This window comes from Ceratotherium simum, chromosome 34 (assembly GCF_057802395.1).
Source record: "Ceratotherium simum simum isolate JZ-2026a chromosome 34, ASM5780239v1, whole genome shotgun sequence".
NCBI lineage: Eukaryota > Metazoa > Chordata > Mammalia > Perissodactyla > Rhinocerotidae > Ceratotherium > Ceratotherium simum.
This window is the reverse complement of record NC_141933.1, coordinates 7,251,529-7,270,099: the sequence shown is the minus strand read 5'-3', so window position 1 is coordinate 7,270,099 and position 18,571 is coordinate 7,251,529. Positions and strand designations below refer to the sequence as shown.

At 50.0% G+C, this 18,571-nt stretch overlaps 1 protein-coding gene across 2 annotated transcripts; it reads left to right on the top strand.

Moving 5' to 3' along the window:
• Positions 1 to 2,286: 2,286 nt before the first annotated feature.
• Positions 2,287 to 18,305, top strand: SF3B2 (splicing factor 3b subunit 2). 2 transcript variants are annotated; one of them, XM_004437642.3, is made up of 22 exons: positions 2,287 to 2,445; positions 2,616 to 2,662; positions 3,167 to 3,244; positions 4,283 to 4,531; positions 4,746 to 4,796; positions 5,758 to 5,875; positions 6,676 to 6,776; positions 7,147 to 7,243; positions 7,434 to 7,525; positions 7,919 to 8,134; positions 8,288 to 8,425; positions 8,613 to 8,693; positions 8,889 to 9,116; positions 9,951 to 10,100; positions 11,074 to 11,163; positions 11,276 to 11,383; positions 12,420 to 12,527; positions 12,810 to 12,952; positions 13,042 to 13,143; positions 17,339 to 17,438; positions 17,543 to 17,728; positions 18,065 to 18,305. In XM_004437642.3, the coding sequence occupies exons 1-22, from the start codon at positions 2,313 to 2,315 to the stop codon at positions 18,134 to 18,136; spliced, it is 2,688 nt and encodes an 895-aa protein (XP_004437699.1). In that variant the 5' UTR covers positions 2,287 to 2,312; the 3' UTR covers positions 18,137 to 18,305. The 2 variants fall into 2 exon arrangements, with proteins under 2 accessions (XP_004437699.1, XP_014648523.1); XM_014793037.2 differs by having other exon boundaries at positions 2,291 to 2,445; positions 2,613 to 2,662.
• The last annotated feature ends 266 nt before the right edge of the window (positions 18,306 to 18,571 follow it).

Below are 18,571 nucleotides of genomic sequence, written 5' to 3'. Positions count from 1 at the left end.
ACCCCGGTTGAACTCAAGTCCCAGAGTCAAGAGGCACCTCCCTGGGAAGGCTTCCAGCTCTAGAATGGGGAGCTGTTCTGAGACTGCAGAGAGGATACATGTGAAGGCTCTCTGTGAACTCCCATGTGTGTGGGGTGGTCCTGAATTTTCTACTGCCTTCTTAGCCCTTAGTTCCTACCACCTGGGAGCTGGGCAGGAGCACTTCCCAAAGTCACGCCAGACACCAAGAGCCCTGCATTTAGTTCTGGGGTTCTCATGGACCCCAGCTTTTTCCTGCCCTCTAGGCCTGGTATGACAAGGATCCTGGAGCTGGGGCAGCCACCCAAAGCTGCGACTGGAAGGGACTGGATTCCACTCCACACCCACACAGGTAGGTATTGTGTGAGGGTCCTTGTTAAGGAGGAGAAAGGAATGGGGACTCTCAGAGTCAGGAGAACTGCTTGTGGTCCCAGTTTGACACCCTGGGCACGTCAGCTTCTCTCCGCCCCTCAGTCTTCTCCTCTGCACAATGGGGGGTCCTACCCTGCCTGGGTCCCAGGGCTTATGATAAAATGAGGCCCCACTTGGCCCATCCATCCCTTTCTGGCCCTACCTACATTACGTCCTCACCCATCAGCTCTTAGTTTATCCTGCCTTAGAGCCCCCCATCCTGTTCCCCAGCACATACACATGCCTGGGGGCCTCCAGCCTCAGAGGAGCTGCCAGCAGCTCTCTGGTTACAGGGAGCAGAAAAACACCTCTTTTGGGTCAGGAATGGTTCTGCCTGAGTGGGCTGACCAGCTAGGGGGAGGGCACCATTCTTCTTTTGTCTGTCAGTTCTGGCTTTAGCTTCTCCTCTGAGAGTGTCAGGAGATTGGGATGGTGGCGGTGATGAAACGGGGAAAGGTCATGGTTTGGGGAGGAGTGAAGAGAATTTCCTAGCCAGGGCCGGGATGTGAGCAACAGTCCTGGCCCAGTCGTTTCCTTTGTCTCTCTTAAACCTCACCTTCCCTGGAGCTGGCACCGCATTTTCCCCCCCTGTTCCCAGCTACTCCTCTGTTGGGGGCAGTCAGTGAAATGGAGCATGCTGGAGAGAAGGTCTGAAGGGTGCGGGTGTGTGGGGAAAAAGAGACCACTTGAGTTTCCTGGCTCTGTTACCCGACACACACATACACACTCACACAGGCAGTGAACCTGGCTGTCAGTGAGAGGGCAGAGCTAGAATGGGAGAGGGACCTCAGAGCTAGTGGCAGAGGTGGGGAGAGAAACCGAATTGACAGGTTAGGGCAGGGAGAGGTGGAAGCTGGGCAGGCAAGGGCACCTGCCCATCCCTCCCTCAGGCGCACAGGCCACTGGTGCCGAGGAAGGGTGGACCCCACCTAGAGGCTGATGGGAACGAGGAAAGAAAAAGTCCTGAGTTTATTTTCGAGACTAAAAGAGACGCAAATCCTGTCGCCAGAAAGACTGTTCCATTTGCTTTTTTTTCAGTAATCTTTTATTGAGCGCCTCTTGAACGCCAGGTGCTGCGCGACAGTAAAAAGATGAGATCTCTGCTCACGTTCTTGGGGATGGAGGAGGGGAGGAGGGGCAAGACTTCAAAGCAAATGGTGGAGGTTTGAACGTGTTATGGGAACTCCAAGGAAGAGAAGGAAAGCCGGAGAAGGCTGAGACGACATTTGAGCCAGCCTGGAAGGTGGGAAAAGGGGCTTTAGTGTGGCCCTTCCCCCAGGTTGGCAGCTGGAGCCCAGCCTGGGCGGCCCACTCCTCTCCCGGCTCCGATCCCCTTTCAGCCCATTCAATCCTTGCCTGCGCCGGGGGTGGACGGGCAGACAATCAGACACTGTTTTATCACAGGCATCGGCTGCAACCTCCCGCCTGGCGCCCGCAACGCGCGGCCGCCAAGGGAATGAGTAGTTCGGGACTCCCCGGGGACGTAAGCGTCCGGACCTCTCACGCCTGACCAGGGAGTCGGGCCGGAAGGCTAGCGGTCTGTGCTCCGGCCGGTCCGACGCAGAAAGCACGCCCTTGGGGTGGGACCAGCTTTCCCCGCAGCCCCGCCCCCGCTCCGGCCCCCAGTGTTCCCGGGCTTGTGGGCGCGCACGGTTCTCCGGGAGTTGGGCGGGCAGAGGCCGTGACCTGCGTACTACAACTCCCAGAAGGCTTCGCGACCAGGCCGCTTAGGGACGGCTGCAGAACGCAGTGGGTGGGCCTCCACCCGAACGGCCTTCCAACCCGCGAGCGGACGTGGCGCACGGCGCCGCCGGAAGTCTCGGGACGTGTGCCTGCGGCTGGCCCGAGCTTCCGGGTTGGTCGCGCGCCTTCCTGCGGCTAAGATGGCGACTGAGCATCCCGAGCCTCCGAAAGGAGACTTGCAGCTGCCGCCGCCGCCGCCTCCTGGGCACTATGGCGCCTGGGCTGCCCAGGAGCTTCAGGCCAAATTGGCAGAGATCGGAGCTCCGATCCAGGGTGAGAAACACGGAGGTCAAGAGCCGGCAGCGTAGGCCTGCGGGGAAGCGGAGCCTGGTTACCCCGGAGACCCGGAGGCGGGGGGCGGAGGCCGGACGCTGGGGCCTGACTTGGGCCGGCTGGCCTGCTCGGCCTGACCTACCCTATTGATCCTGTGCTTTGCCCAGCAGGGAGTCGCGAGGAGCTGGTGGAGCGGCTGCAGACCTACACCCGTCAGGTCAGTGTTGGCAGCGGGACGTCAGGATAGGCCGAGCTTCTGGAGGAGGCCTTCATGACCTCTCACGACGCAGTCTTCGTTCTTCATGTACCTCAGCACGCCAAGTGGGGGCTTACTCTTTTTGCCTGTGCTTGCCTTTACCTGCTCTGTTGTAATCGCTTCTGTACCTGTTCCCAGGTCCCTGCTCACGTCGAGTGCAAGAACAATGTGTCATTTGACTTGGAATTCCAGCACCTGTCTCATAGTAGACCCCCGGCAAATGTCTGCAGTAGAAAAATACTTCCTAGTTTATGGTCATATTTTTTTCCACAGCTCTTTGGGATTCCCATGCTACTGCCACTCATGGGATTACCCCTCTGTTCTGTACCTCTGCCTTCTTCCCCAGTGCCCAGTCGGACCTCTGGCAGACAGGCACTGGGTAAATTTTGTTGAATGAATGGGAGCGAACGTGGTTTATTGGAACAGCTCCTCTTGGACCAACCTAGAGTCCTTTCTCTTTTGCAGACTGGCATCGTGCTGAATCGGCCGGTTCTGAGAGGCGAAGATGGGGACAAAGCTGCCCCCCCTCCCATGTCAGCGCAGGTGAGGAGATTGTTCCACTTTATAAGATCCCTTTTGCTCAGGGTAGCCTTTTTTTCACATGCAGTGTACTGTGGATGCAACTAGCAGATTGGGTAGGGGGGTACTGCTGTGATAGAATTGGGAGCTCTTCAGCTCTCTGGTGGTCCTGATCTTTGCCTCCTCCTCCAATGTCTGCTCCTCAAAATTCTACTTGTCATTTAAGATTCTGTTTAATATTTGGAAGCCTGACTTGATCCTCCACCAGCTGGAAGTAATCACCCTCTTCTTTGCCCTCCCAGGGCACAGTTCCCATGTTATTCACTGAGACCTTAGAGCTCACTTCCTGATTTGATTTGATACCCTCTACGTTTAGTGAGTCATCAGGGCACACTGGCTCCCATTTATTTAAGTCCTCTCAACTTCCATGTTCTTTCTGATCCAGGATTTGACTCTTTTTCTCTAGAGCAGTGGCTCTGACGTGGGGTCCACTGACTTCTGTGTGGGAGATGAGGAGTCTCTAGATAGTCTTTAGAGGTCTCCTTGAGTCTTCTGAAATTGTATGCCAAGTCTGTGTTCGTGGTATTGTTCTGGGGAGAGAGTCCATAGCTTTCGTTGGTTGGTGCCCCAAAGTTAGCATCCTCTTCTCTCGATACTGCTATCGAGTATTCTTTTCTTGAGTGCAAGAACTGTGTATCATTTGACTTTGAATCTCAGCAGCTGTCTCATAGTAGATCCCCAAGAAATGTCTGCAGTAGAGGGGCTGGCCCGGTGGTGCAAGCGGTTAAGTGCACGCCCTCTGCTGCAGCGGCCCGGGGTTCGCCGGTTCGGATCCCGGGCGTGCACCAACGCACCGCTTGTCAAGCCATGCTGTGGTGGCGTCCTATATAAAGTGGAGGAAGATGGGCATGGATGTTAGCTCAGGGCCAGTCTTCCTCAGCAAAAAAAGAGGAGGATTGGCAGATGTTAGCTCAGGGCCGATCTTCCTCACCAAAAAAAAAAAAAAAAACATTCTGTAGTAGATAAATACTTCCTAGTTTATGGTCATATTTTTTTTCACAGCTCTCTGGGATTCCCATGCCACCACCACCCATGGGACTCCCCCCTCTGCAACCTCCTCCACCACCCCCACCACCTCCACCAGGCCTTGGCCTTGGCTTTCCTATGGCCGTTGGACCCCGCCCTCCAAACTTGGGGCCCCCACCTCCTCTCCGGGTGGGTGAGCCTGTGGCACTGTCAGAGGAGGAGCGCCTGAAGCTGGCGCAGCAGCAGGCAGCATTGCTGATGCAGCAAGAGGAGCGTGCCAAGCAGGTAGGCCAGGTGGCAGCCTGGGCCTGGGTCTCTTCAGGGTCCTGAATGGGGAGTAGAGCCTCAGAGCTGGATCTTGGAGCCAAGCCTTCTGGGAAGGTCTGGACCACAGACTAGAACTTGGGCCTAGGCTGGAGAAGGACCCCAGGAAGCAGAGTTGTGGCAGACTGCCCTGTGGGGTATTGGTGCTGGTATGAGCTTGTTTTCTTTTTTTAAGCAGGGAGATCATTCACTGAAGGAACATGAGCTCTTGGAGCAGCAGAAGCGGGTAATGCCCTCATCCTAACCTTTGACCCCATGGTCCAGTCTCTTGGCTGTCCCTTCTAGTGCTTAGTGTCCAAAACAAGATGCACCATTCGGCTTTTCCATGGAGGTTACGTCATCCTCAACTGAGTTCCAGTATCTCCCAAATAATTCTCTGTTCCCTATAGCTCAAGAGTTAGTAAACTATGGACTGCAGCCTGTTTTTGTATGGCCTGCGAGCTAGGAATGGATTCTATATATTTAAAGGACTCTTGGGGGGGAAAAAAAAAACAAAGTCTATACAGTAGTCCATACAACGGTCTATGAAGCCTAAAATATTTACTGTCTGGCCTGTTACAGAAAAAGTTTGCAGACCCCTACTAGTCTTACATGGTATCATTTTAGGTACCTTAGAGAGGACTCTGGGCTAATTTAGTCATCTGTATCAGATTTAGACTAAACATGATAGATATAAGTTACAGAATGATACATAAGACATGCAGCCCCAGAGGTGGGTCGTATCGGTTGTTACCTGGTTGAGTTACTCAGGATTATTAGAAAGTAATCGTAAACAGCAACATACATGGAAATATTTATGAAGTACTGTCTTTGCCCAGATTGTGCTAGATCTTGGGTAGTAGATATAAAAAAAGAATTCATTGTTCCTTAGAAATAAATCTTTTGGGGAAGAAAACTCATGTTAAAAAATAGAAGGCAACGTTTAGCTAAATATTAAATTCTCTGCTAGGAACCAGAAGTTTCCCAGGGCTTTCCTTGGTGTTATTTCCAGGGGATTTCTTCTGTGAGGAGAGGGCGCCTCCATTTGGATCAGTAGCCTGGAAGTGTGGGGGTGGTGGGGATGTCAGAATTTGACTGCTACCTGATTGTTCTTGGGCTTATTCCCCGGCTGAGAGAATGCATTTGCCAGGGGCTGCCTGCCAAACGGATTTCCAAGCTGTGTCTCCACTCGCACTTCCCTCATGTAGGCAGCTGTGTTACTGGAGCAGGAGCGGCAGCAGGAGATTGCCAAGATGGGCACCCCAGTCCCTCGGCCCCCACAAGACATGGGCCAGATTGGTGTTCGCACGCCTCTGGGTCCTCGAGGTAAGACCCTGAAAATGGAAGGGAAAGACAGGAAGGCGATTAAAAATTTTTGTATTTGAGTATATATCACATAAAATAAAGTACACAGGGGCCGGCCTCATGGCCTAGTGGTTAAGTTCAGCGTGCTCCGCCTTGGCGGCCTGGATTCAGTTCCTGGGTGCGGACCTACACCACTTGTTGGTGGCCATGCTGTGGTGGTGATCCACATACAAAATAGAGGAAGATTGGCACAGATGTTAGGTCAGGGTACATCTTCTTCAAGCAAAAAGAGGAAGATTGGCAACAGATGTTAGCTCAGGTCAAATCTTCCTTAGCAAAAAAAAAAAAAAAAAAAGTACACATATTGTAAGTATACACTTCAGTGAATTTTCATAAAGTGAACGCACCCATACAACCAGCACCTGGACCAAGAAGCAAAACATCACCAGCACCCCAAAAGCCCTCCCAGCCTCCCTCCCAGCCGCTCCCTCCCACTAAGGATAAGCATCACCCTGACTTTTAGCAAGGAAGATAATTTTTTTTTTTTTTAATTTTTTTTTTTTTTAATTTATTTAATTTTCCCCCAAAGTCCCAGTAGATAGTTGTATGTCATAGCTGCACATCCCTCTAGTTGCTGCACGTGGGACGCAGCCTCAGCATGGCCAGAGAAGCGGTGCGTCGGTGCGCACCCAGGATGCGAACCCGGGCCGCCAGCAGCGGAGCGCCTGCACCTAACCACTAAGCCACGGGGCTGGCCCAGGGAAGATAATTTTTAAAATGAGTCTTGTCTCTTCTGACATTGGATTTCTTTCTCCTCTCAGTTGCTGCTCCAGTGGGCCCCACCCCCACTGTTTTGCCCATGGGAGCCCCAGTTCCCCGGCCTCGTGGTCCCCCACCACCCCCTGGAGATGAAAACAGAGAGGTGAGACTGGTGATTTCTTCCTTGGGACAGGAGAGTGTGGTTTAGAAGGAGACCATGTCTGGATTTTTAGAAAATTTAGGGAAGAGAAATCTATTAGAGAAGGATTCTGAGAGAAGATGGGAGGACTTCTGGGGGGGTGGGGGAAGCCATACTTAGTTAAGACATTTAGGTAGGGCAGGAAGTAGAGTCTGGGACACATTTCTGGGGCAGGGTTCTGGGGTTCACTCTGAGGCCTGCTGAGGGATGACAGTCCACTTGGGGCTGTCTGCTGTTTACATCACATGGCCTGCAGCCTTTCTAGAACAAGAAGTAGAAATTGGAGGAAAAAGGGCACTGAGCTCACCTCCTCCGCCTGGGTTGTTTCTGGCAGATGGATGACCCCTCTGTGGGCCCCAAGATCCCCCAGGCTTTGGAAAAGATCCTGCAGCTGAAGGAGAGCCGCCAGGAAGAGATGAACTCTCAGCAGGGTGAGTGTGTCGTCGTCGTGTCCCGAGGGGCTGCAGGGACAGAACGTGGAGAGGCTGAGGCCGAGTCTGCATTCCTCCTCCCATCCTGAAGGAGAGTGTTAGAGAGAAACTGGCTCTTGGTAATGAGGAGTTACTTTGAGTGGCAGGGCACTGATGTGAGGAGACTGATGGCCACCTTCCTCCCTTACAGAGGAAGAGGAAATGGAAACAGACACTCGCTCGTCCCTGGGCCAGTCAGCGTCAGAGACTGAGGAGGACACAGTGTCCGTGTCCAAAAAAGAGGTATGAGATGGGGCTGGGTCTGGAAGGAATGGCAGGAGATGGGCTTTGGGCACTAAAATAACTCCCATTCTCAGTGTTCCATCAGTAGTAGCTGCTGTTGTGTGCCACTTCCTGTCCTAAGCATCTTACAGATCTTTTTCATTCAATTGCTAATAACTCCCTTTGAGTTCTGAGTACTTTGCATGCCTGCCTTTTACGGCTGAAAAAGCTAAGGTTCTGAGAGGGGCAGTAATTTACCCAGAGGCACATAGCTTGAGAGGGGCAGAACTTTGGAGTCTGACTTCAAGACCTGTTTTCTCAGCCACTTGGGGAAATTGGGTAAGGAGGTTAGGGGTTGGGAGCAGGCATCATGCTTGGATTTTGTGAGCCAGTTGGTTTTCCTTGTTTTGACAGAAAAACCGGAAGCGTCGGAACCGTAAGAAGAAGAAAAAGCCGCAGCGGGTGCGGGGGGCTTCCTCTGAGAGCTCTGGGGACCGAGAGAAAGAGTCAGCCCGGTCCCGTGGCTCTGACTCCCCGGCGGCTGATGTTGAAATTGAGTATGTGACTGAAGAACCCGAAATTTACGAGCCCAACTTTATCTTCTTCAAGAGGATTTTTGAGGCTTTCAAGGTACAAGGAACAGCACGCTTTCGGGTGGCAGAGCTGAGCAGGGAAGGGGCAGGGGTGGGGAAAGACAGAGTAAGGAGGGCATCTTCTCAGTGCCGGGTTCAGGAACTAGGGAGGGGCTCAGTGTGGGGGTTTCCACGTGGTCTGCCTCCTCAGCTCACCGATGATGTGAAGAAGGAGAAAGAGAAGGAGCCAGAGAAACTTGACAAACTGGAGAATTCCACAGCCCCCAAGAAGAAGGGCTTTGAGGAGGAGCACAAGGACAGCGATGACGACAGCAGTGATGATGAACAGGTGAGGCCCATGCCCTCTTGTCGGGGAGACACGGGCTCTGGGGACAGGTGGCTGAGATGCATCCAGTGAGGGACTGTGGTGAACTCTTACAGGGGAGAATCCCTTTGGTGGCTTAAGTTTTGGGGTGAGCTGGGCAGTCTGATTCACACCTGAGTCCTGCTCAAAAGAGATGATTGTTCTGTTCTAGGAAAAGAAGCCAGAAGCCCCCAAGCTGTCCAAGAAGAAGTTGCGCCGAATGAATCGCTTCACTGTGGCTGAACTCAAGCAGGTGAGACCCGAGATGATCCAGCAGGCCCTGGAGCCTGGTTGGGAGACCCCATGAGGAGCTCCTAGAACTCCATGGGGAGTTTTGCTTTGAAGGAGGCCTGGGTGACTTAGGTATGGGTCCTTTGAGGAAGAGAAGGAAAAAGCTTTAGACTTATGAGGTTGGGGCTTTCTAGAGGCGTGTTGTTGTGTTTTCCAGCTCGTGGCTCGGCCTGACGTTGTGGAGATGCACGATGTGACAGCGCAGGACCCCAAGCTCTTGGTTCACCTCAAGGCCACTCGGAATTCCGTGCCCGTGCCACGCCACTGGTGTTTTAAGCGCAAGTACCTGCAGGGCAAACGAGGCATTGAGAAGCCCCCCTTTGAGCTGCCAGACTTCATCAAACGCACAGGCATCCAGGAGATGCGGGAGGCCCTGCAGGAGAAGGTGAGGGCCTGGCTGGGACTCAGATCTGCCCTGGGGGATCCATGTTCTTAATAGCAGCTTGCTTCAAAATCGGGACCTGGTTCCCAGAACCCACCCACTTGTTAATTATCTCATTAGCCATTCTCTAGTTTAGAAGTCAGCAGTGCATATGACACTGGGTGGGAAGGGCAGTGGGGGAAGGACATCAACACGAGAAAGGCAGACCTCACTATGTTCAGAGCTAGCTCTCCTGCCCCACGCCGAGACTGCTGGTTCTGAGCAGCTCTGTTTTCCCCCGTCTCCTCGCCCCTCTGCCTGCACTTTGCCAGCTCTCTTTGATCTGCACACAGTGACTCCTTTCCCTGTGGGTTGCTTTAGGCCATTTCTGTAGTTCTCTGCTCCCAGTGTGAGCTGGATGCACTTTGTGGCTGGAGATTCATGGTGGTTGTGTAACTTCTTAAATTTAAAATTTTTAATTAAATACTTTGAGTAGGTAATACTTGCATGTAGTGCAAAAATTCAGGAGGTACAAAAATACCCGGTGAGAACTCTGCCTCCCAGTTAAGACTAGTCACCCACTTCTCTCCAGAGGCAACTAACGAGATCAGTCTCTTCATCACGTGGCTTGAAAAAAATTGATTGACGTGCATAGCTGAGGATGATTTCATATGATACACCTGTTTTGTTCAACGTGGATTATGTAACTTTGAGGGGTTTGAACAGGAAGGATTTTGGTGACTTTTGGAGTGAGATAAACGAGGTTTCACTTTATCTCTTTTGGGAGTGGGGAGCCAGATCTCTTAAGAGTTGAACTTGGTGAATATCTCTTAAGGCGTGTCTTCTGCCACTCTCCAGGAAGAACAGAAGACCATGAAGTCAAAAATGCGAGAGAAGGTTCGGCCCAAGATGGGGAAGATCGACATTGACTACCAGAAGCTGCACGACGCCTTCTTCAAGTGGCAGACCAAGCCGAAGCTGACCATCCATGGGGACCTGTACTATGAGGTCTGGGAGTGGAGCTGGGGAGGCCAGGCGGGGCTTTTGGTCGTGGCTATGTACCTCTTGGTCAGAAGGCCTTTCAGGCCCTCCCCTCAGCCTCAGAGTTGTCTCTTAAGTCCCCTTGCATGGATAGAATTTGAAATCTTAAAGTGAGGTGGTTTTCTGGAGGAGATATGCAGACCATGTCTTTGAAGTGATAATTGTTTATGATGGGTAGTGTAGGGACAGAGGGGCCAAGTGGCAGATGCTTTGGAAACTTTTTTTTTTTTTTTTTTTGGTGAGGAAGATCAGCCCTGAGGTAACATCTGTGCTAATCATCCTCTTCTTGCTGAGGAAGACCGGCTCTGAGCTAACATCTATTGCCAATCCTCCTCCTTTTTTTTTTCCCCCCCACAAAGCCCCAGTAGATAGTTGTAGGTCATAGTTGCACATCCTTCTAGTTGCTACATGTGGGACGCGGCCTCAGTATGGCCGGAGAAGCGGTGCGTCAGTGCGTGCCCAGGATCCGAACCTGGGCCGCCAGTAGTGGAGCGCGCACACTTAACCGCTAAGCCACAGGGCCGGCCCAAGGAAACATTTAATATTAAGGGTGGGAGAATAGTTTTTTTTTTTCTGATCCTTGAACTATTAATCACCGTGATATTATGGATTTTTGAGGTGGAGGGACCTTGGAGATCACCCTGTCGAATGCCCTCATTTTATAGAGGAGAAAGCAGCTCCTGAACTTGGCCGTGTCCTTGTAGTGGGTTAATGACAGCACTGGGAGTCTCGCCTTCCCCCTCCTTCCTGGCCTTTGTCCTGTCCCTCCTCTAGCCAGGGAAAGAAGTGATGAGAACCCGAGTGGGAAGTAGGCAGCCTCAGTGGGATTTTGTATCTGATGTGGGTAGGGACATCTATCCTTGTTCCCCTGTCCTCTCGCCATTGAGCTCCCAGTGTGTGTCTGGCGTCCACAATACAGCGGGCTCTGCTTTTTCCTCAGGGGAAGGAGTTTGAGACACGACTGAAGGAGAAGAAGCCAGGAGATCTGTCTGATGAGCTAAGGATTTCCTTGGGGATGCCAGTAGGACCAGTGAGTGCCAGTTACCTGACTGGGGAAGCAGAGAAGAGGGTGGGAATTGGAGCGGAAGGGAGACAAAGGGAGAGGGTCGGGCAGATGGTATCCTGTTCTCTTCTTCCTGCAGAATGCCCACAAGGTCCCTCCCCCGTGGCTGATTGCCATGCAGCGATACGGACCACCCCCATCGTACCCGAACCTGAAAATCCCTGGGCTGAACTCGCCCATCCCTGAGGTGAGCACTGTCTTCTTTCATTCTTAGCTGCCTCTGCTTTTTAACTAGAGGATGATTTGATTTTTTTTTTCCCCTTCTCTCATTTCCCCTTCTCTCATCTCATGTGTCTCTTTTTTTAAAAAAAAAAGTAATGGTTTTTGTTTTTTAAAAAACCTGACATGGGGGCTGGCCCTGTGGCATAGCAGTTAAGTGCACACGCTCCACTGCTGGTGGCCCAGGTTCGGATCTCCGGCGCGCACCGACGCACCACTCGTCAGGCCATGCTGTGGCGGCGTCCCACATAAAGTGGAGGAAGATCAGCAGGGATGTTAGCTCAGGGCCAGTCTTCCTCAGCAAAAAGAGGAGGACTGGCAGATGTTAGCTCAGGGCTGATCCTCCTCTCACACACACAAAAAAACCTGACACACTCACCATAAAACAGTCAATCAGAATTGACAGGTACAAAGATGAAAATAAATCACCCACAATTTCACCACTCAGAAATAACCAAGTATAACATTTGGTGAATGTGTTTCCAGATATCTCTCTGATATATCTATGGATGGACAGATAGAAATAATTTTATCTCAGGAATGGCATTAGACTAGTTTTTAAATAAAAAGCATTAAATTAAAAAAACAGACAACAGAGTCATTAAAGTGAAAAAGAAGTAATTTTGGAACTTCAGATAAAAATTTCTGTCCATTAAGAGAAATAGATTCTAAAAGCTTTTCAGAGGTAGGAAAAATCAGTAAGCAGTTGGAGTCATGATCTTTAAAGGACGTGTTTCAGTTTCAGACAGAATGGACTCTACCGTGAAGGCTGAGGTTATTAGCGTACTTTCTGCCTCTCATCTCCCCATCCTGTTGCCTCCAGATTTTTGTTGCTTACTACTTTTACCTTGTAATGCTTTATAACATTTAATTCCTCTCTGAAATCACAATTTCCAGAGTTCCCAGGTGTTAGTTCTGTACTTGGGAGCATGACTTTTCTCTGGGGTTCCACTGTCTGTTTTGGAGCTCAGGAGTGGAACTGACTTGCATTTCCTCTCTTGCAGAGCTGTTCCTTTGGGTACCATGCTGGTGGCTGGGGCAAACCCCCAGTAGATGAGACCGGGAAACCACTCTATGGGGATGTGTTTGGAACCAATGCTGCTGAATTTCAGGTATGGGCCATGGCTGGTAAGCTTGGTCTTAGTTAAGGTCATGAACTTTAGAGATGGTTGGTTTATAGCTTCGTTATCAGGGAGCTGGGTGTTGTAAGTTTCAAAGTCTGACAGAGGGCGTACATTTTCCTGAGATGTGATGTAAGCTCCCCACTGGAATATGAGCTCTCTGTGGGCAGAGGTCATTGTTTGATTACTCTTACATCTGTTCAGCCTACAACAGCTTGACCCATAATGGGTACTTAGTAAATGTTTGTTGAATGAATGAGTGATCTCTTTCAGACCAAGACTGAGGAAGAAGAGATTGATCGGACCCCTTGGGGGGAGCTGGAGCCATCCGATGAAGAGTCTTCAGAAGAAGAGGAAGAGGAGGAAAGTGATGAAGACAAACCAGATGAGACAGGCTTTATTACTCCTGCAGACAGGTGGGGGAAGCAGAGTCGGCCTCTCTGAAGTGGTCTGTCTATCTTTGGGGGCCTTCTCTTTACTCCAGAGCTTGTTGCTCTCTCCACAGTGGCCTCATCACTCCTGGAGGGTTCTCGTCAGTGCCTGCTGGAATGGAGACTCCTGAACTCATTGAGCTGAGGAAGAAGAAGATTGAGGAGGCGATGGACGGGTGAGGGAACCAGGCAGGGCTGAGAGGGCAGGACTTTCTTGTCCTTTCAGCCTCTAGCTTGGCTGGCTGACCTTTGTTGTCCCTCTGCCCCTTTTAACAATTATTGAACACCAATCCTGTGCCAACACTGCTCTAGGCAGTGGAAAAGACAGGCGGGGCAAACAGTTCATCAGAGAACAAGATCATTTCAGATGTGGGTAAGATGATGAAGCAAAGGAAACTGGGTAATGGGATGTAGAGGGATTTGGGTGGCAGAGAGGCCTTTGGGAAGGCCTCATCGAGGAGGAGGTATTTGAGCTGAGAGCTGAATATTAGGAAAGAGCCAGCCACAGGATGATTGGGGCAGAAGGAACTGTAAGTGCAAGCAGTGCAAAGGCCCTGAGGCAGGCATGGGGCTCCCATAGTCATGCTCCCTTGTTAGGTATGTAAATGTGTAGGACTGTTAAGTCTTCTTTGATGAATTGACCCCTTTTTCATGAGATGATCTTCTCTTTGTCCAGTCTGTTCTTTGCTCCCTTTTTCCTATTTTCTTACTTTTTGGATTAATTGAACATTTTTTATGATTCCATTTTATCTCCTTTGTTGCCTTATTACCTCTAGGGCTTTGTTTTGTTATTTTAGTGTTTATAATATCCATCTTTATCACAGTCTACCTCAAGTGATATTATACCACTTCCAGATAGGATTAAGAACCTTTCAATGGTATGCTTCTATTCTCTCTTCCCAACTCTTGTAGTATTATCATACATTTTACTTTTACATGTGTTGTAAATTCTATGCTATATGGTTATTATTTTTGTTTAAATGGTCCATTATCTTTTATGTTTATGTTTTCTATTTTTGCTCAGGAAGATTCATCCTGAGCTAACATCTGTTGCCAGTCTTCCTCTTTTGTTTTTTTCTTCAGGAAGACTCGCTCTGAGCTAGCATACATGCCAGTCATCCTCTATCTTATACGTGGATTGCCTCCACAGCACGGCCACCATTGAGTGGTGTAGGTCTGTACCCGGGTACGTAACCTGGGCCACCGAAGTGAAGCGCAGTAAACTTTAACCACTAGGCCATGGGGCCAGCCCAATCATCTTTTAGAGAGATTTAAATAATGAGAATCATATATTAACCCAGGTAATTACCATTTCCAGTGTTCTTTCATTTCTTTGTTTATATCCAGGTTTCTATCTGGTATCATTTTCCTTCTGCCTGAAAAGCTTCCTTCAACATTTCTTGTTGTATGTCTGCTGGTCATGAATTCTTTCAGCTTTTGCAGTCTAAAAACTTCTTCATTTGTCCTTCGTTTTTGAAAGATGTTTGCCAGGTATAGGATTCTAGGTCGACAGTATTTTTTTCCTTTCAGTACTTTAAAGATGTTGCTCCAGTGTCTTCTTTCTTGCATTGTTTCTGACAAGAAATCTGCTGTCTTCCTTCCTTTGTCCTGTAAGTAATGTGTCATTTTTCTCTGGCTACTTTTCAGATTTTCTCTTTTTTGCTGTTTTGAACGATTTATGATGTGTAGTGCAGTATACTGGTATAGTTTTCTTCATATTTCTTTGCTTGGGGTTTATTAAGCATCTTGAATTTGTGGATTTATAGGTTTTTTTTGTTTTTTTGGTGAGGAAGATCAGCCCTGAGCTAACATCCATGCCAATCCTCCTCTTTTTGCTGAGGAAGACCGGCCCTGAGCTAACATCTATTGCCAACCTTCCTCCTTTTTTCCCTTTTTTCTCCCCAAGGCCCCAGTGGATAGTTATATGTCATAGTTGCATATCCTTCTAGTTGCTGTATGTGGGACGCGGCCTAAGCATGGCCAGATAAGCGGCGCGTTGGTGCGCACCCAGGATCTGAACCCGGGCTGCCAGTAGCGGAGCGCGCGCACTTAACCGCTAAGCCACAGGGCTGGCCCGGATTTATAGTTTTTATTAATTTTGGAAAAATTTTGGCCATTATTTCTCCACATATTTTTTGTGTTCCCGTCTCTTTCTCTTTCCTTTGGAAACTCCAATTATACATGTATTAGATGTCTCAAAGTTGTCCTACTGCTCACGGATGCTCTTTTCATTTTTAAAATCACTTTTCTCTTTGTATTTCATTTTAGAAAATTTCTATTCCTGTGTCTTCAAATTTTCTAATATTTTTTTCTGCAATTTGTTTTTTTGTATGTGTGTGTGTGAGGAAGATTAGCCCTGAGCTAACATCTGATGCCAATCCTCCTCTTTTTGCTGAGGAAGATTGGCCCTGGGCTAACATCTGTGCCTGTCTTCCTCTACTTTATATGGGATGCTGCCACAGCATGGCTTGACGAGTGGTGCGTTGGTGCGCGCCTGGGATCTAAACCCGCGAACCCGGGCCCACCAAAGCAGAGTGTGTGCACTTAACCACTACGCCACTGGGCCAGCCCTCTGCAATTTCTAATCTGATCTTAATCTCATCCAATGTAGTTGTCATCTCTAGCACTGTGATTTTTCTATCTTCTGTGTCTCTTATTTAACTTCTTGAACATATGGAATACAGTTACAGTAACATTTTAATGTACTTGTCTGCTAATGCTAACATCTGTGCCAATTCTGGGTTGATTTAAATTGATTATTTTCCTCATTAACGGTTGTATTTTCCTGTTTCTTTCCGCCTGTTAATTTTTGATTGGATGCCAGGCTTTGTGAAATATACCTTGTTGGGTCCAGGATGCTTTTGTTTTCCTATAAATCTTCAGCATTGTTCAGGGATACAGTTAAGGTACTTGGAAACAGTTTGATTCTTTCAGGTTCGTTAGGCAGGTCTGAAGCAGTGCTCAGTCCTCTCCACCACTGAGGCACAAGACGCTCTGTATGCCCTACCCAATGCCCTGGTAATCAGGAGGTTTTCAGTCTGTCTAGTGGGACTGGCACTATTCCCAGTCCCAAGTGAGCAGCAGGTACCGTTCCCAGTAATCCTTTTGGGTGGTCCTTTCTCTGGCCTTGGTAGTTTCCTCCTCACACACAGTACTCACCTGAGTAGTTGAGGGCGACCCTCTGTAGGTCCCTGGAGTTCCTGAGTCTGGGCTGCTTTCTCTTCTCCAGCACTCCGTCCTGTGATCTCTAGCCGCTTGGGTCTCCCTGCACTTGCAGCCTCATCCCTTTAACTTGTGGAGTCCTCTGGGCTCTACCTGGCTCCCCCTCCTCGTTCTGTGGCCGGCAGACTCTCTCAGTGCAGCAGGCTGGGCAATTGAAGGCCTCGCCTCATTTGCTACCTGTCTCTCAGGAATCAGTGTCCTTCGTTGCCCCGTGTCCAGTGACTTGAAAACCAATTTCGTATATTTTGCCCACTTTTTGGTTGTTTCCGGTGGGAGGGTAAATCTAGGCCCTCCTGCTCCTTGTCTGGAAGCAGAAGTCTCAAGTTTTGCATATTCAAGGAAGAAAAAGCAAGAAGGGTACTGTGGCTGAGTGTAGTGAGCAGGGATTAGGTAAGGGACCAGATTATGAACCCTTTAGGTCATGGTAAGGAGTTTGGATTTTATTCAAATGATGATCAGAAGCCTCAGTGGGTTTTGAGCAAAGGAGGGACAGGATCTGAATTCTCTAAGGTGTTTGCCCTGGCTGCTGTGTGTGAATCAATTGTCATTTCTTCCGGGGAGGGTGGGGTTGAAGCCCTGGTCTGGGTTGATATTGGTAGATTTGCTCTTGTGTTTCCAGTGGAATCCTTGAACTAGGTGGTGAGACGGGCCGTGGATGGCTCTTGCACTATTGGAAGGGCTGGAAGTTGGAGTTCTATATGTTAGAACTCCAGGCACAACTTTGGGCAGGAACCGTTGTAGCCTGTTCTCTCCTGCTAGCTTCCCTGTAACAAAGTTCTTTTGGAAACTTTCAGCCTCTGACCCTTAGCCCTTCTTTGCATGTGGGACTCTTGTCTCTGATCCCCTAAACTTGGTTCAGGGGACCCCTTAACTCTGTCTGTACTCCTTCCAGGTTGTATTCCCTGGAATTAGCACACGTGCGTGCACACACACACACCCACCCACCCACTCACACACCCCCACCCCAACTCAATTCTTTCTATAGGTCTCCATGACCTGCAGAAGCAGCTCAGGCATCATTTTTCCCCTGGGTGTCTTGGAATCTCTCCAGGGAGCTGGGTGGAGGTGCTGCCCGTGTTCCTTTTGCTTACTCTTCTGGAGACCCTTTTCCTTCTTCCGTTTTGGGCTTGACCCTCTCGTCCTTTGCAGAAGCGAGACGCCTCAGCTGTTCACTGTGTTGCCAGAGAAGAGAACAGCCACTGTCGGGGGAGCCATGATGGGATCGACCCACATCTATGACATGTCCACGGTAAGCACTTGGAGGACACTGCTTTTGGGGCCAGGAAAAGGGGGCAGAAGCTAGGGCTTCTGAGCCTCTCTTTAGAGATGACAAGGCTCTGATCCCTTTTCCAGGTTATGAGCCGGAAGGGCCCAGCCCCCGAGCTGCAAGGTGTGGAAGTGGCCCTGGCACCTGAAGAGTTGGAGCTGGATCCCATGGCCATGACCCAGAAGTATGAGGAGCATGTGCGGGAGCAGCAGGCACAGGTGGAGAAGGAAGACTTCAGTGACATGGTGGCTGAGCATGCGGCCAAGCAGAAGGTAGGAGCTCACACAGGGACTGGCTGGGTGAGAGCCAGGGACCAGGGACTCCTTTTCCAGTGGAGTGGTGTCCTCTAGTGTTGAGAGTCAGGGAGAACTCAGTGCCTGCTGCCCTGAGATTCCTTGGTGCTGGAAACCTTGGAAATCCTCCGTGGGCTGCCCTCCTCAAGGATGATGAAACTCAGGCGCAGGGAAGGGAAGAAGCTTATCCAATTCTGAGATTCCAGTTTCAGCACTCTTTCCCCGGACATATGTGGCTGTGTCAGGCTGCCCAGCCTTGTTTTGGGGATCAGTGAGTTAACAGTGTTGTAACCTGTTTCTCTTTCTCTCCTACAGCAAAAGAAACGGAAAGCTCAGCCGCAGGACAGCCGCGGGGGCAGCAAGAAATATAAGGAGTTCAAATTTTAGGTCCTCCTCACACACCCAGCCCCGCTTTAGGCCCTTTGCCTGGACGCCTGGGCTTCACACATGGGTCCCCATGAGCCAGCTCTCTCACATTTCCCAAGGGCGTGTCATTTCATGTTCTTATTTTAGACCTATTTTGTAAATAAAGCTGTTTCCCAAGGAAAGAGATGAATATGTAACAGTCCTGATCCTCCTTCATTTCCTTTTAGTCCCCTCCTGCGAAAGGGCTAAAACAGCCTTTTTCTACAGCTTCAGGGCTGCCCTAGGAACCAGGGGTGTGCACCTGTATCAGATGTTGCAGTTGAGACTGGTGATGAAGCCAAAGCCATGCTGCAACTGTGTGCTGTACCACTGCCGCCTTCCTAGGAAGGCTCGGGGAAGTACCTCAGGGTCTGGTTTGACCTTACTGCTTTGTCCTTGGGGAGTAAAAATAGCCAG

Bases quoted from the DNA above. Each gene is read 5' to 3' on its own strand.
- SF3B2 (XM_014793037.2), top strand. From the start codon at position 2,313: ATGGCGACTGAGCATCCCGAGCCTCCGAAAGGAGACTTGCAGCTGCCG. The intron at 8,426-8,612 runs GTGAGGCCCATG...GTTCTGTTCTAG, and splicing joins ACAGCAGTGATGATGAACAG to GAAAAGAAGCCAGAAGCCCC. The intron at 9,117-9,950 runs GTGAGGGCCTGG...GCCACTCTCCAG, and splicing joins GGGAGGCCCTGCAGGAGAAG to GAAGAACAGAAGACCATGAA.